This window comes from Rhipicephalus microplus, chromosome 3 (genome assembly GCF_043290135.1).
Source record: "Rhipicephalus microplus isolate Deutch F79 chromosome 3, USDA_Rmic, whole genome shotgun sequence".
Taxonomy (NCBI): domain Eukaryota; kingdom Metazoa; phylum Arthropoda; class Arachnida; order Ixodida; family Ixodidae; genus Rhipicephalus; species Rhipicephalus microplus.
Window position 1 is genome coordinate 16,445,853 of NC_134702.1, and position 16,608 is coordinate 16,462,460.

Genomic DNA, 16,608 nt, shown 5'->3' on the forward strand with positions numbered 1-16,608 from the left:
CTTAACCCATATACGTTGTACAAAAATATCACGGAAAGCCTGATAAAAAGCAATGAAACGAAACTATATTGAATAGGTGTTAAAGTTCGAATTCTCAATCAAACTTCAGAATCTGGAAAATATTGCGGAAACATACTATGATGTAGAGTAATGTTTCCGTTAATTAAGAAGGAAATGTGAGGTATATCCTCGGTCTGAAGCTTTGACGCGTGCAAAGTTTTGTAACCTTTGCCTTTTTGTTTTGCATTGTTTCTGGTATTATAACGTCTGTTTTGTGTTTTTGCGATAACTTGTTTGTTTTCACTGTAACCGTCGTATTTCTATCTTTATTCTATTGCGATGTCTGTATTTTATTTCTGTGGTGATACGTGATTTGTGCTGTACTTCTCATATGACACGCCATCGTTCTTTGGTGCCAGGTCATCCTTGCTTGCGCACATGAAGGAAAGAGAGAGAGAGAGAGAGAGAGAGAGAGAGAGAAGAAAAATGAATGAAGCTTTACCATGGCGCTTCATGCCGGACATCAGATATAACCTGCCAAACTGAATGAATGGTTTGCTAAAGCAACCCTATCGATGAAGCATGAAATGCTTTAGCGTAGCATCTGCCTCACACCAAAAAGTTATGCAAATACACCATAGGTTTAACCAGGAGGTCTCTAGCTTCCAAGCGTTCATTTCCATCTATATAATAAGCGGCATACAACTGAACAAGGCAAAAGAGGTGCTGCAGGATGACCGTAGTGTGGCGGCAAATTGTCTCATCGCGCTTCTGACGGCAGAGCCACCGAGCGTCTGGTTTACAATCTTAATTTATATTCGTCCTTATTAATTACTCCAGGCTTTTGATCATCAATAATAAAGGGCGAAAGTCCGTTGCCCTTTAAAGTTGTACTAGACAATATACGTTCGACCGGGCGCAAATTTATTTTTTCTCTTAATCAAAGCCCCACGGCGGTGCATTGCTCAGTGAAGACGACGTGTGTGGTTTCTGTAGGATCATGTTGGGTTTCATGCTGACCACCATGTTCATGTCGACTTGGATCTGCAACACGGCCACCACCGCCATGATGATGCCCATAGTGGACGCCGTCCTTGCCGAAGTCATCGACGCCGAATACGATCCACTCATGCTCGCTGAAGTCGGAGGCGTCTGCGACACTGAAAAAGGTGACCCGCGTGCTTCGTGCTTACTTACGCGGAAGCTGGAAATGTACTGATGGATTGATGATGCCGCTTCGTGGAAGCGAGGGAAACTGGAAGAAATACCCTATGGTAGAGTCTCAGAACTCGTCCTAATCTTTCATTCTTGTTCTTAGTAACAGTGCAACAACGCTGAATGATGATCAGAGAAATGGTATAGAGCGTGCATAGTTGAAGCCAAATTGACGAAGGAACAAGAGACAGCGCTGACACCATGTCAGCGCTCCGTGCTCTGTAACCATTCTATAATACAATGCCAGCTAACTCACGGAGCTGTCTTCATCTTAAGGGATAAGTAGTCGTGGTTTCATACATATCTAACTATGGTATCAAAATGTGAATAACGTACTCTGGGGCGTGAAGCTCATTCTTACATGCCCTTAAAAAGGTTAAGCTTGGCTGTCGCAAAAACCTGAACAGGGGCTGAAAACAAGTACCGAACCTGCAATTGAACCCCTTGTATTCTATATTCTAGTCTTATTTCAAGGCTGTGTTGTTCTGTGGTAGACCAAGTCAGCTTACCTCTTCAACGCGCGTTCAGTGATACTCTCCTAGGCTTAGGATGGGCTCGGCCAATCACCCAGAATCCTTTGTTCCGACAAAGGCCGATGGTTCAGTCTATATATCCAGAGCTGCAGTCAGTTCTTGTCTTCGCGCGTTTAAATGGGTGCACTCAAGCTTTGCTGTGTGTTTTTTTTTTTTTGCGGACAACTGGCCGCAGAGACAGACTTTAGTGTCTTATACTTTTGAGGTTGCCTTTATTCTGTCGCTATTTTTTGTAATCTCTCTCTCTCTTCGCAACATTTCTTTTTATTGTCTTTTATTCCCCTCACCCCTTTCCCAAGCGCAAGGTAGCCAGCTGGTCTAAGAACTGGCTATAACCTTCCTGTTTTTCCGCTTAAGCTTTCCTCCTCCTTCTCCTCCGTGATACTCTCCTATTAGGAACTAGTTGACGCCGGAACCTTGCCATAATTTGCTTACTATGCTTTTCTTATAGCTACATGCTTGGAAAAATCACCTAGTTACGCGATCTCTCAGCAAGGTCTATTACACAGCGCTCTTCAGGCTTTTTCTGCGTTTGCCGGTTTGAAGAAATTAATAAGCTGCAGCTAAGCTTAAGCGTAAGGCCGCTGAACGAATGCCTAGCGAAGTCCACCCATGCGAGCATTGGTTTTTACACTTCTCAAAAGACTGGACTTCAGCATGTTTGTTTCCTTAAGTAGAAGTAGCACGTCCATGAATAATGATGCAACAATTCGTGTTTCTAATACCACATGAAATAATGATCAGACTATTCATCTGAGACCACATGAAATAGTGATAAGACAATTAATGTTTCCAAGACCACATCAACTAATGATCAGAGTGTTCCCATGAGACAGCATGAGAGTGCTCAAGTACTCAACAAACATGAGAGTACTCATGTTTCAAGCGACAAAGCCCGGAGCAGAGTGTACCGCAGTGCACTTTTTCTGTATACGCGTTCAATCGTGTGGCTTAGATTTCCAATCATTCACGAGTCCTTGCATAAATAACTGTCCACGTTCCTAGTGAATACTCCTCATCTACATTTTCAGAGACGAAGCCCGCGATGCCAGCGGCACTAGCATCGCAGACGTGCGGCTGGAGCAGTGCAGAATGCTACGCCGTCTTTGGCGACCGATGAACAAAAACGGGGATCCACTTCTTTTTGTTCACCAGTCGATAAAGACGTCCGAGCAATCTGGAGACTGCCGCCGTCGCGAGCCAAGAGCCGCTCTTGCATCTCCCGGTGTGTCCGAAGCGTTCATATATTCTCTGCAATTTGTCTCCGGAGTCATAGAGTGGGCCACTGTGGTCACTGGGAGTTTGTTCGTCGAACAATTTTATGACCGCTGCGACTCATTCTGATCGCGTTTTCACTCTGGAGACCTGCCTTTGTAAAATGTTGCTTCTGAAAGGTTTAGATGCAACAAAGAAAAAAATTATTATGAGTGAAACCGTTTGTATGTCAATAGTATGTATAGTGTAATTTGTTTCCTAATATATAACGTTCAGGCAGTTCTAACCAGTTGTTTTAGGGTCACTGCTAAAGTTCACGGGTATCGCTGCTTGAACACGTTTCACCTTATTATTAAAACTAGTGTTCTCACCGTCGTGGCAGTGAATAACAACATTATCAGAAATATTGTGCACCTAAATGTTTTTTTTTCTTTAACATAAGTTACGGTGTCATATTTTTTACCAAAGGGTGTGTTAAATGGCTCTGACCCTATTTTTTCTGTATTTATTGCAAGAAAATGAGAATGCAAGGAATGACGAGGTTGACTAGATCACGTGTATTCTTTACCAACTCCTCGCGTAAAAAAACTAAATAGCTTTCTGTACTCCCTGCGTATATTTTCTCGCTTTAAATCTTCCGTCAGAACTTTCTCGTAATCATGTATACATGATCGTATTATTTGCGGTACATGCTCCGATCGGCATGTAAACATGATAGGTATTTCACAAATATCTTGCTCGATAAGCTCAGGCTGTATGGTGTCGTTCATTCTAGCAGTTCATGCTGGCGCCTTTTTTTGTTGTTGTGTTCCTCTGAAAAAGGTTTTTTTTTATTTGCGGCTTTCAAGCGAGCCTTCTTGTTATGATGCGTAATGTTGACAAAAACAACGGGTTCTTTATAGCGTTGTGAAGGGGTCATAAAATGCTTGATAAAATATTGTCGGGCATAAAAGCAAACTTGATGGACATGATACTGACGAACGAATTATTTTATGGCGTTCGTGCAGTCTTCTGTTCATTTTAATGCTACCAGTATATTAATGATTCCGTGTGCGTGCGTTTATTTTTCCAGGAGGACAAAAACCACTCAACCGCAGCACCAGCACGGAAAGCTCCGGAAAGAAAGAAAAGTAAATATACCAAATTTTCGGCGCGCTAACTTCAATATAAAGCTTTAGACTTTACTTTTATCAAAACTTTTTTTGTGCGAGTTGGTTTATCGTAGAGCGAGGGAGTAACAGCGCGAATGCTCACCCGTAAGAGATCTCGGCACCTGTGGGTCAGATGTCTAAAGCCTTAACCACCAAACCACCATGGCAGGTCGGTGAATACTGAGAACGCGTAGATGATTTGATGGGAACACTTGAAGGTTTACGCTGTTGTGGTTATCATCCTTAGCCATATGTGCTCAAAAAACCTGAGTAGAAACTTGAAAACTCTTCGAGGGAGCGTATGGAAGCATTGCTTCTTCATTATTTTTTTTTTGGGTACAGCACGAGATTGATGAAGACGAAAGAGTGCGCAAGGGACACAGACAAGTGCTGGCTCGAAACTGAAAAGCTTTATTTGAGGAACGCGTGAACGTGGGAGCCATATGAAAAAATAAACGTATCAACATTGCGCAGAAGTGTTAAAAGTGAATAGAAGAAGATACGTACATGTCGAATCACCTAACGGCACATGTGTTCAGAAGATAGGCGAACTCTTTGTCTGTGAGATACGATGCCTCAGTGACGCATGCGTCATATTTGTTTAATATGGAATGATTTTATCACTTCCCTAGTTATCTGGGAACTATGTTCCGGCGAAATTTCGGTATCGGCGAGAACAGGTGTACAGCCACAGGTGCTGCAGTGGAATGCCAGGTTCTAAGCGTTCGGATACTTGAGCGAGTTTTTTGTACTTTCTTAACTGCACATGTATCTCACGGACAAAGAGTTTGCCAACTTCTCAGCACATGTGCCGTTAGGTGATACGATATATATGTAACTTTTTCTATTCAGCTTTAAAGCTTTAGTGCAATGTTGATGTGCTGACTTCTTGTTTTTTAATGCTTTCACGTTCATCTGTTCTTCAAGTAAAACTTTTCAGTTGCGAGACAGCGCCCATGTGTGTCCCGGGCGTCCGTGCTCTTCCGCCTTCGTCAGTCTCGCGTTGTAGGTACCAACATGCCTAAGTTTTCATACTATTCCTTCGTTATTATTTCTGCTCCCTCATGGACTCGGGGGAAAAGTTTATGTCGACCCTTTCGGGAGTTTCGCTAAGTTAATTGACGCTGTCAGACGCATATACTACGTGACTACGCAGGTCCGTGTCGCCTGTCAGCCGCTCGTGCAGCGTTCGCAGCGAGGACGTCGCCAAGCAGAAAGCCCAGAGGACGCTGAGCAAGAGCCTCTACCTCAGCGTGGCGTTCGCTGCGAACATCGGAGGCACGGCAACACTCACCAGCGCCGGACCCAACCTGATTCTCAAGTTCGTAGTCGAAGAGTAAGTGCGGATCCCATGGTAGCAGTTTTCACGAGTTTTTATGCATTTACACGGTATATGTTTTTTTTTTATTGCGCACCCGCTTTCTGCCACATAGAAAAATCCTTTTAAAGCGCCTTCGGGTGGAACCGAAGCACAGAAAAGCACACTCTAAGCACAGAAAAGCAGAACCTTTAAAGGTCTATAAGTTTCACCAAGTGAGCGACTACCTTTTTTCTATACTCATTGAAAAGGCGAAAGTGTCAGAACACATCAAGGGCTCGAAGAACTTGTACCGGGGCTAGTTGGTGCTTATGCTATTATAACTAAACGTGTTATTCCTGGCACACTCCGGGAAGGTGCTGCATCTTGGATTGTGCTTGGTGTAGCAAGTCAGGTGACGAAACCAGGCTAACATGTTCGGGAGTTTCATGAAAAGAGTATGATCTCTCTCTCTCTCTCTCTCTGGCACAAAGTCTCTGAAACATGAAAGAAGAGAAGAAAGCAAAAAAATGCAGGGGCGCAGACTATCAACTATAGTAACAACTCCCCACTTTTTATGGCTTTTTCTTTAATGGATAGCTTCCGCAATGTCATGTGTGATGTCAAGCTTTCGCGTCTTTACACTTAATGCTTGGAGGTTAGCGTCGTCTCACAGCTTTGACCTTTAATAAACACGTGGTAGCCAGTGTCCATCTGTCTCATCTCCGTCGTTTTTTCATGTTTTAAGTACTGCACCAGTAATAACATAATTAGCGATCATTTGGCGCCTTATAGATTCTCATTTTCGCGCCCTCCTGCATCTTCGTGCATTATGCTTTCTTTTCCTTCATGTGCACGTTAATTGAAGCTTCATTTGCATATCCGCTTTGCTGGAAAAACATCCAGATGTTGCACTCAGTTATTCTTACTAACACAGGAATGAGTTGCGCAAATTTAGGTATCCCCCCCCCCTCCGAAAATAAAAAAAAAACGCGACATATGTCTACAGACACCGCTTGTTGTGCCCCGCAATAATATGCATAAATCTATGGCCCCTCGTTTCAACAAGGACCCAAAGGCTTACCCACAGCTTGTTGGGTGGAAGGCTCGTCCCGTAAAATAAGCAAGGCCACTGCAGAGCCGCAATGGAGGGAAATGACTGCAATATCTGTTTATGGATGACGAGGTGCGCTCCGTTAGTGCAACATTGGAACACATGCGTAACGTATAGCTGTTACCGCTGCGGTGAGAATTACTCGCGTGGATTTTCGCAGCCTACCTTGTTCAGACTCTTAATTGTATCGCACACTGAATTGCTAATCGTGAAAGGTAGTTTTATTCAGCCAAGACAGCTTGCTTTGAAAGTCATCTTAGGTCTACTTCAGGACAATCTCTACATGAGACGAGTCAGCGGGATCGATCGTGCTTTTTTGTGTGTGTGTGGCACGAAGTATACGTACGATTGGTGCTCTTGTTCCTCTTCCAAGCACTACTGGTCAAGCGTTTACTTCCAGTCGAGCACCTACTTTCGATTTTTTGAGTATTCTGAAAGCGCGTTTTATAAAATACAACTGGTGTCAGACTCATGGTTCTGGTTCAAGTTACTAATACTATTTGTGGGATTTAACATTACAAAAAAACACGATATGATTATGAAATAGGCCGTTGTAGAGGATTCCTTATTTTTTGACGACCTGGATTTCTTCAACGTCCACCTGAATCTAAGTACACGCTTCTCCACCATTTTAGCCTTCATCGAAAATTTGGCTGCTGCGGCCAAGATTCGATCCCGTGACCTGCTGGTCAGAAGTCGAGCATAATAACCACCGTCGCGGGTTCGGGTTGAAGTTAGCAGTTACATTATATGCACCTAATATTAAAACATAAGTTTACTTTAGTTGAAAGTCAATTAACTGTCAGTTAATTAACTGAAAGTTAATTGACTGAGTGCACTGAAATATCAGACGCTGGGATCTCTGCATTGCCTGACAAAGCCGAGATTCTCGAATGCATGCCTCGTTCGCCCATGCAGATTCTACGGTGGCCTCCCGCCCATCGACTACGCGAGCTGGTTGGTCTTCTCGACACCCGGAGTGGTCATCAGCGTCTTCGTGGTCTGGGCTGCGTTCCAGCTTCTCTACCGAAACACCGGGTAACAACTCGCCGCAGGGGCGTTCGCGTTCCTCGTGTTGTGGGGAACGCACTTTTGAGTCACCAACGTCTCTAGAAGCCCTGAAAGTGGCAGGGAAAGATGCACAATGACTCGCTTTTTTTTAGTTTGCATATGATAATCATAGCTGTAATTATTACTTTTACTTTATTACGTCTATGCATTTTCTCTTAAGGGTTCCTTGAGGGACACTACGTATAAGAGCTTCAGTACAGCAGCAAAAAAGAAAAAAAGGATAAGGGTTAGTTATACAGTCAGAATGAACTATTGTCTAGGACCAAAAAAAAAAAAAACACAGAATCCTAAATTGATGAGGAAAAGGCAACCAAATGAATGTAGAATACTAGCCACGCAATTATTCGTGTCATAAAGTGTCAAAACTCAGCAATTAGGATGGTGAGAGAAAGTTCTTTTAGTTTATTTATTTTTTTGGCTGATGGACTACATAAACGCTTCGCAAGATGTATTTCGAAAAAAAAAATGCACTGCGTCGCAGGGGTGCAGCCAGGGACTTCCTCCAGTTGGGGGGTGCGGGGGGGGGGGCAGTTAACTCTATTTTATGTATATTCGCGCGTACGTTTGTATGTGTGCGTGTATATATAGTTATGTACATATGCAAAAGTGAAAATTTTGGACGGAAGGGGTAGCCCCCTCCCTCTTCGGGCTACGCCAATGCTACGTAGAAGAAACTCGCGACGCTTAGAAGCATACGAGTGCAAATCAGTGTACCCATTAGGAGGGGGGGGGGGAAGGGATGACGTAGTGTCCCCTCCTTACTAAGTAAATATATGCGACAGACTTTGCGCCCCTCCAAGCTTCCCTGTCGCTCTGCACCCTCACGCTTATGCTTAAAAGTTATTATACATGAAGCGGTTTTCTCACAAGACATATTGATCAGATGATGCAACGATATCGTCAAGTGTGAACGGGACAACAAAGTTCAGTGTTATAGGTACCAATGAATGCATCTTGAAATTCCAACTTGCAATGCTTTTTCTCGTGCAGTGCCATTGGACTCGAGAAGAAGGGGCATGCAGCGAAGAAGGTCATAAACAAGAAATACGACGAGCTTGGTCCAATGAAGTGAGTTCGACAAATTCTTCTCGTTTTACTTATTAAGGTGAAATAAACGAAAAATATTTCTTCGCTGAAGAACAGTCATCATTTCAAACCTTCGGGAGTAACATACCTAGTCTGAAGCTAGGAGCATTTATTTCGCATTGATACTTTCTTTTTTTGAGGGGGGGGGGGGGGGGTCCCTGATGTTAGTCCAAATGCTTGGTCTTAATCCACTGTAACAGTCTGCTTCGCAGATAGGTGAGAAACTACGGTTTTCATCTAATTAGATTCAAGTGCTTGTGCTTTTATTATTTGTAATCATCACCGAGGGTCCCGTTGCAGTCGTGTACTTTGGGACCCTCGTCTGTATATTTTTACTCCCTGTAACATCCTTTTATGACATGATAATAAACTGATTGATTGATTGATTGATTGATTGATTGATTGATTGAAGTTACAAGAAAGGAACACTTTGGGAACTCCTAAAACTGAAAGTGTGAACCAGTTTGTTCAGAGCGGGTCTTACAGAATATTTTTTGTCATGTTTTGCCTTGACCTCCAATACATCCAAGTACTGTCAGTAGGCGTTGTATCTGCTGTGACTGTAACTATTTTTCAGGCCATGCAGGACTTGCCTCTTTAATGTGTGCCGACATAGGACTATAGGCTTCAGTGGCGTGTGTGAATTCAGTGCCCTAATTACTTTATTTCGTTGACCCAGCTGTCTACTTTTCTTTAGCTCTTCCTGTTCCCGCTTCCTCAACTCGGAGTAGCAGGGTAGCTCTGGGAAAGTACCTGAGACCACCCTTTCTATACCACTCGTCTAGTTCAACTTTTCGCTCCATTTTTCCTGCACGATTCCGGCTTCAGAAGCGTGCTGTTCTCTCCGAAAGTTCTTGAGCATTACTTGAACGATGTTAACACATACTTGTCTGTTCCTGCATTCGTCACATTTCTTCCCCCAGTTTCCACGAGTTCGCCGTGCTGGTGATGTTGGCCACCCTCGTGCTCCTGTGGATGTTCAGGGACCCACATTTCGCGAGGGGCTGGGCCACCTTCTTCGGTGACCTGTAAGTTCAGCAAAATATCTTGCCTATCACGCTATTGAAATCGTTTACTTTTGTTTATGAGAGGAGTAATAATAAGGGCAGGCGCACAGTTATCCATCACGGGGTGCATCCGCACCTCCATATTGCTCGAGTCTGAAAGAATACAGGCTTCACAGGGCAAGCGAAAATGAAAATTAAGCGACAAACTGCTTCCCAGAAAGGCCTGCCTTTGGTTTTTATCATTCTTTAGATAAGGCGGGAAGTAAACATTTCTTGGAATGGAACATCGAGAGTATTCAGTCAAAACACATCTATTGCCGTAACCCTGGACTATAAAAAAAAATAGCGAGATAGGTTCGGCTGAGTAAAGAGATGCAGATTTGGCGTCTCCTTTGATAATTAGGGGAGGGGGGCGCACACCCTGCATTTACCGCCTCTGCGCACCCATGTGGGACTGAGTCTTCTAGTGCTCCTTCTCTGGAGGCCCCCGGGACGGCTTTGAACTCTCCCATAGTAGAGTACATAGTACTCTACATTGTTACCCACGTTTCCTAAACACACACCGTACTCTCTTGGAAGAAGTTCTGTCCAGGTCAACGTTTATTCATTCTCCTCCTACTTCACAGGAAGCCCAAGGACGCCACGGCGGCACTGTTTGTGATATTCTTCCTCTTCGTGATCCCGGCGGACCCGCGCAAAATCGGCACCAGCCCGACCTTACTCACCTGGGACGTGGTCCAGAAGCGCCTTCCGTGGGGCGTCGTCCTACTCCGAGGAGGTGGATTTGCTATGGCCGAAGCCACAAACGTGAGAGCCTCGTTAGATTTTTAGGCACTGCGCCGTGCTCCCGACCGGGTTGCAGAAATTAGGTGCATTTTCTCATCTTCTAACCACTACCACCACCACCGTTAGATTTATTCTATACTCTCAGTGCAGCTGGCTAACTAATGCGGCAAGGTGGACGAGCTCCGAGAGAGACGAATGTGTTCGTCCATGAGTCAATGTGTGCGTTGTTACAGTATAGTTGTTGGCGTTTTACGTCCGAAAACCGGAGTGTGATTATGAGGGACGTCGTAGCGGAGGGCTCCGGAAGTTTTGAACTCTATAGAGGTTCTTTGACGTACTCCTACATCTAAGCACACAAGCATCTAGCATTGAGCTGTTCAAAGAGCGGCCACAGCGGCCGAGATTCGATCCCGCGACCTTCGGCTGAGTCGAGCACTATAACCACTGTAGACTACAACGGCGGGTCTGTGTGCGTTGCCTTTATAGCTTGAAATGGTAGGCAATGGAGTGACGTATCAATGCAGTAGAACCCCGTTAATACGTTTCTCTTTTGTACAATTTCTTGGTTCTAAAGTTCGTGATGTCGATATCAAGCGAAACAGCGTGATATTGTAGAGAATTTTGACTGCGGATCATCCCAGATACTGTCTTTGCTGAAAAACGTAGGAGCGTGGTTTTACTGTATCTTGCGAGAGAGAATTATTTTAATAGAGAGCTGGAGAAGTTTGCCTGGTTTTTCACCCGACACGCTACTCTAGGTATCTTGAGTGATCTAATTTAACTACACACAACCGATGTAGAGCCGGAATCTATAGTTTTTCGCATTCGAAACAAAACAAAAAAACAGCTAAGATGATGGGACAACAGCGACAGTGTAGACCTATAGGCGCTGTGCATCACCCGCCATCTTGTTGTTGTCCTACGAACTGCATTGCTTTACAAGCGGTAAAGGGTGCTTCGGCCAGGTTTCGTGGTGTGTGCTGTCGTTACGCTTATCGTCATCGTCATTCAGTGGCAGCAGAGCGTGTCAAAAAAGAAAGAAAGGAAGAAGACTGCTTATCTTAAACACGACCATTCCGTCGCATTTGCATTGCGTTCTCGTCGAGCGCTGCCTGTTCTAAATTGCCGCTTTTCGGTGGCTATGGGTGTACGATCCGCAACTTTCTCCTGTAGACTCTGTCACTCTTTTTATACTGGCCAGCGTCGCTCCCGTTCTCACCGTCGTATTCATTGTTTTTGGATTGCCTCGGGTGTCGTTTAAGCCTTCCTGTAAATAAGAGCACGGTACGCACAAATCTTGGCTGGAGAATAACTGAGTTTGTGCTGCTTCATTGGTGGTTTGATCGTGTGTCGGTTCTCGCTATATTTTCGGTGCCCTTGTATGCAACTTAAGGCACCGAAAATGTTACGCGTTATTATCACGTCTGTTTCGCAACAGTGAAGCTGTCTTAGTCTGTCTATCCTGTGCCATCGACGTCGTCGTCGGCGGAATAGTAGAAGTAAGTAGTCAACAGTAAGGTAGTTGTAGTAGTCGCGGTAGTGGTGGTAGTAGTAGTAACAGCAGCATTACAAGACTTCACGCAGCTCATGTGATGGAAGCGGAAGTTAAAAAAATAAAATAAATAAAACTAACTGATGATTAAGATAATTATGATGATCATGTTGCTCGATCACATACACTCGAGCGCTCACAACTTTACTATGCGGCGATTTTAATGGCATGAAACTGGCTGAACGTTTTCTTTTTTTTCTTCGTATTATCTTGAACAATGTTTTCACTCTCAGTATCTACATTTAAAAGAATTAAATCCTGCACAGCAGCACTCACTCTTCTTTTCATTTATTTTATTGTTTCTGGGGACCTGCGAACGATTGACTCTCCAACTTTGTAACTTGAGGTATATTAGGCCAATAGATTCCACTGTTTACGCCATAAGAGTGCTTTCTATTTCTTTATTTTTTGGTGGGGGAGAGGTGCTCGGGTTTTTATACACGAAACTTGCATGTCAACATCAATACAGTGTAGCGTGTCGCCCGCATGTTTTCTTTAAAAAAAAAGAAAGCGCATCGACAGCCTACCGTTTTGATAAAGGAACAAAGCCGGACCTGATCGAGAGGCGCTTATAAAGCGGCATGCTTCGAAGCATACATTCCAGAGATGACCTAGGACGCTTAGACAGAATCGAACAGTTATCGGACGCATGGCAGACCATATGAATGAGCTTATCGCAGTGAAGAGCGGAGACAGGACATTACCCTTTGTGCGTGTCTGACAGTAAATAGCATCAAGTAATTGATAATGGTCCTTTGTGAGGTTATACACCCCATATCCGCCATATTTCATGAAGTAGATACCGAAAACCTTGTCATAGGGCGTGACTTTGTGTAGTATTTCGTGACGGCTACCCCATTTGCACTTGATTGTTACAAATAAAGAATAAAAAGAATATAAATAGCATATATACATTCAGTCCCACATAGGTGAGTACAAAAGTTCTCATATGGACACAACAAACATGTAGCCACCACCCTAAAAACTCACGGTTACTAGAAATATAAACAGCGCAGACCTATAGCAGTAAATGGGAGCTTTGAGGGATCAAATATCGCTAAAAATTAAATGGCACTGAGGCTGGTGTTTCCCCAAGAAAACGAAAAGCCCTGACGGAGAAAAGCCACGGTTTAGTGACGTTAATTGCAGGGACGTTCTTTGTTGAACGACTTTACATTGGCTATACTATAAAAACACCGCGGAATCTGTAGAAAAAGTGCAAAGGAAAGGAACACTCAACGGTGTCTTTGCATCTCCTTCCGTATGTACCGTTATACTGTTTTCCCCAAATGTCTTCAACGAACCTTCTTCGTGGTGCTTGTGCTTCTGAACCTCGGGGTGTTTATCTTTCCGTTGCGAACTGCAGGTTTCCGGTCTTTCGAGGTGGATGGGCCACCAACTCTCCTCGTTTGGCTTCATGTCGCCGCAGTGCATCATATTCGTCGTGTCCGGCATCGTGGCCTTCATCACCGAAGTGGTATCCAACTCTGCCACGGCCACTATCTTCTTGCCCATCATGGCGCAGCTGGTACGCTGACACATCCTTAATATTTTGTTCACGCGTAAACAGCTACATGCGTTCGAAACCGGATTTTGAAATAAAAGGTGTAATGCCAGTAGGGCTTAACGGTGGTAGTATGGAACCGTGACCGACTGTCTTCCCTCGGCCAAAAGTGTAGCTAAGTTGGCCTTTTTTGTGATATTGATTACTAGCTATATAAATAAAAGTGATACTTTTATGACTATTGTATATATTTAAGATTGTGTTACTTACGAGAAAGACCTATAAGCAGAGGTCTCATTCAATTTTCTGTCTACGGTTTTCTTGAGTGATTATAAAATAGAAGGCCGCTGCATTACTAAGGAACCGTCTAACAAAAGCCATTTGAAAATACTGCTGATCGATTTTAGGATCCATGTACTGATTCACTTTCTTTTTCTGGCTTGAGTGTTCCAAATAGCGTAACAACACTGTCAACCAATGTTTGGTATTCAGAATTGGATTGTGCGATGTTTATTTTCTTTGGTTAATAAAAAAATACTTGTCCTGCTTTTATACTCACGAAAGAGTAGATGGAGCGCATTCATGGTATTCACCAGCATCCTAAATTTTGTCGCTCTTTCACGCAGGCAACTGACCTCCACATGAATCCTCTGATGATCATTGTGCCAGTTGCGTTGTCTTGTTCCTATGCCTTCATGTTGCCCGTCGGAACGCCAGCCAACGCCATTGTTTCAAGTCATGCCAACATCTTCCCGGCTGAAATGGTGAGATCCACAAGACGTTGCTCATGCTTAGCGTGAATTGTGCGTCGGCTAACATTGCGTAATTCCGCTGCACTTTCTGCCTTTAATTTGTCATGTTTTAATGTTAGCATTTGTTCTAAGCGTTTTGGTATCCGCGATCTGAGGCCTTCGTTATTATTTGCTAGGTGTACCTTATTCTAAAGACAAGAAAATTAACCGTGTGTAATGTTCCTGTGGTAGGCTATACATAGCAGACAATTAAGTAGTATTAGTTGCTTTGGGTGGCAGCTGCAGGTAAGATGAGCCAGCTGATTTGTCGTAAATACTGCGCAATGACAAAGACGAAAACACACAAGGTGGTACGGACAAGGACACGTGCTGCTCCTGCCTTTAGTGCACTTTCCGTTGTTGTTGGTTTCTTGAATAGCGTAACACCTATTTGAGAATGAAACTCACCAAAAATACGTAGCTAACAATGTTCAAGAACAGTGAGTGGCCACCATTACCACACAGCATACGATAACTTATTGAATAAGTGTTTAATCAAAATAAAAGAAACTTACAGTGCCCCTTTGCATTTACCAAAAAAGGCTTTAAGGCAAAAGCCATTTTCTTTTTACTTCTCAGTCAATGTATTGATCCTCCTCCGCCCGCCTCCGAAAGCCTTCTGCCCTCAACGTGGTTTCGCAGTTTAGCACTGCCTCGAAGATCGCAGACATTGCAAGCTTTCTACTTCTCACTTGATTTCACATCGCCTCTGTGATAGTCGGACCACTGAGCTAGCGATGATGCCACGTGACGATGTCATAATGTGACGCCACGTTATTGGACATCGTGATTACGTCATGATAACGTCATAAATTTTGGTGATATCGGACATTGTGATGATGGCGTATGGTGCTGTAATCACGTGATGACCTTTTTTTCATCACTCGCGTTGACTGCGTCGCCGCATGACAAGCGTCGACGCTGACGGTCAAGCTTTGTGTTTGTTTAGACCATGGTCCCTCAATACTTTTAGTTGTCATGAAAATCCCGTATTGAGGGACCATGGTTAGACGTACACAGCTATCGCCTTAAAAGGGAAATTTCAGGTCAGTGTATTTACTGTATGCTTTACGGACTTTCCTCACAGATCCTCCCTGGTCTGGTGGTCAAATGTATCTGCATCTGCATTATGCTGGTCAGCATCAACACGATTGGCATCGTCATCTTCGACCTCAACAACTTCCCCGCCTGGGCAGGAGACATGGACGCAAACGGTACCCTGGCGGCCATGTTGAATGGAACGTTGGCTGTCAGTGGACACTAGGAGGCACAGCGACATTGTTGAATGCGTGCCTCGCTGTTCATGGACACACAGTGCCATTGGCGTAACGCCGATGAACGATCGTCGAAGCTGGACTTCGGTGATTACTTGGAGGCGAGGCGGATACGTACGATGTACAAAGAGTTAAGGGCGAGGAGAGCGAGGAGGAAGCACCGACTGACGCAACTTCCGTTTTATGGAAGATGGGCGGGGCTTCCACAAACTTGCGGGTCGGCTGTAAGGTGTCGTTTCACGCGCTGCCATCGAAACCGCTAGGCGCCTGTTCTGCGTTTTTAGTCCTGCAGAAAGGCGACGTTTTTTGTTTTTGTTTTCTTGCGAGGCGCACATACCTAGCAATTGGTGCCACTTCTAAACAACTTGAAGATTGACGCTGTTGATTTGACAGCGCTCTTGGCGTAGTTCGTGCAATTGATTGTGATTTGTCCCACTGTTTTAATTGGTGCAAGCCAAACGCTATTGTGCATTCAGTTACTGTGAGCCGTGGTGACATGTGAACCTCAAAAAAAAAAAAAAAACGCGAGATTCTCGTCATTGGCAGTGAAATCCTGCAATAAGCATTTCACGTATACTATGGAAACTACATTTCTTCATTACTCGTTTGTAATTATACAGTAAATATTTCGGTACCCGGTCGCTATGCATTGCTCCGGAACGATGTGGTGCCACTTCCTCATGACAGTGCTTTGCATATTCTGACAGTCGTGGTACATGCTATGCTCGGTGAGCTATACATCGGTGACCTTGTGTTTGCGGTTTTGATGTAAGTACCCAGTTTAAATGTAAGTGTGCAAGTACAATTTAGGAGTACACACACAATCGCAAGGTCTAATATAAAAAAAGAAAATATGCTGATGTGGTAATACCACCTCACTGTTAAGACCTACACACGACAATCACGAGAATGAATTATCAGAAATCAATCAAAGAATATCTCCATGGTGCGACGATGCTCGTGCCTTGAATACATGTGGGCATTTGAATGCGCATTTACAATTTGCACTATG

General features: G+C 44.0%; 1 protein-coding gene across 1 annotated transcript in view; it reads left to right on the plus strand.

The window, feature by feature from the left end:
* Positions 1-16,608, plus strand: part of LOC119163757 (uncharacterized) — a 105,291-nt gene that overhangs the window by 21,804 nt on the left and 66,879 nt on the right. The window contains exons 4-13 of the mRNA XM_037415827.2: positions 997-1,169; positions 4,036-4,093; positions 5,271-5,450; positions 7,444-7,563; positions 8,587-8,664; positions 9,606-9,710; positions 10,316-10,496; positions 13,394-13,555; positions 14,158-14,295; positions 15,410-15,583. Coding sequence (XP_037271724.2) covers positions 997-1,169; positions 4,036-4,093; positions 5,271-5,450; positions 7,444-7,563; positions 8,587-8,664; positions 9,606-9,710; positions 10,316-10,496; positions 13,394-13,555; positions 14,158-14,295; positions 15,410-15,583 — 1,369 coding nt within the window. The remainder of the gene's footprint in view (positions 1-996; positions 1,170-4,035; positions 4,094-5,270; positions 5,451-7,443; positions 7,564-8,586; positions 8,665-9,605; positions 9,711-10,315; positions 10,497-13,393; positions 13,556-14,157; positions 14,296-15,409; positions 15,584-16,608) is intronic.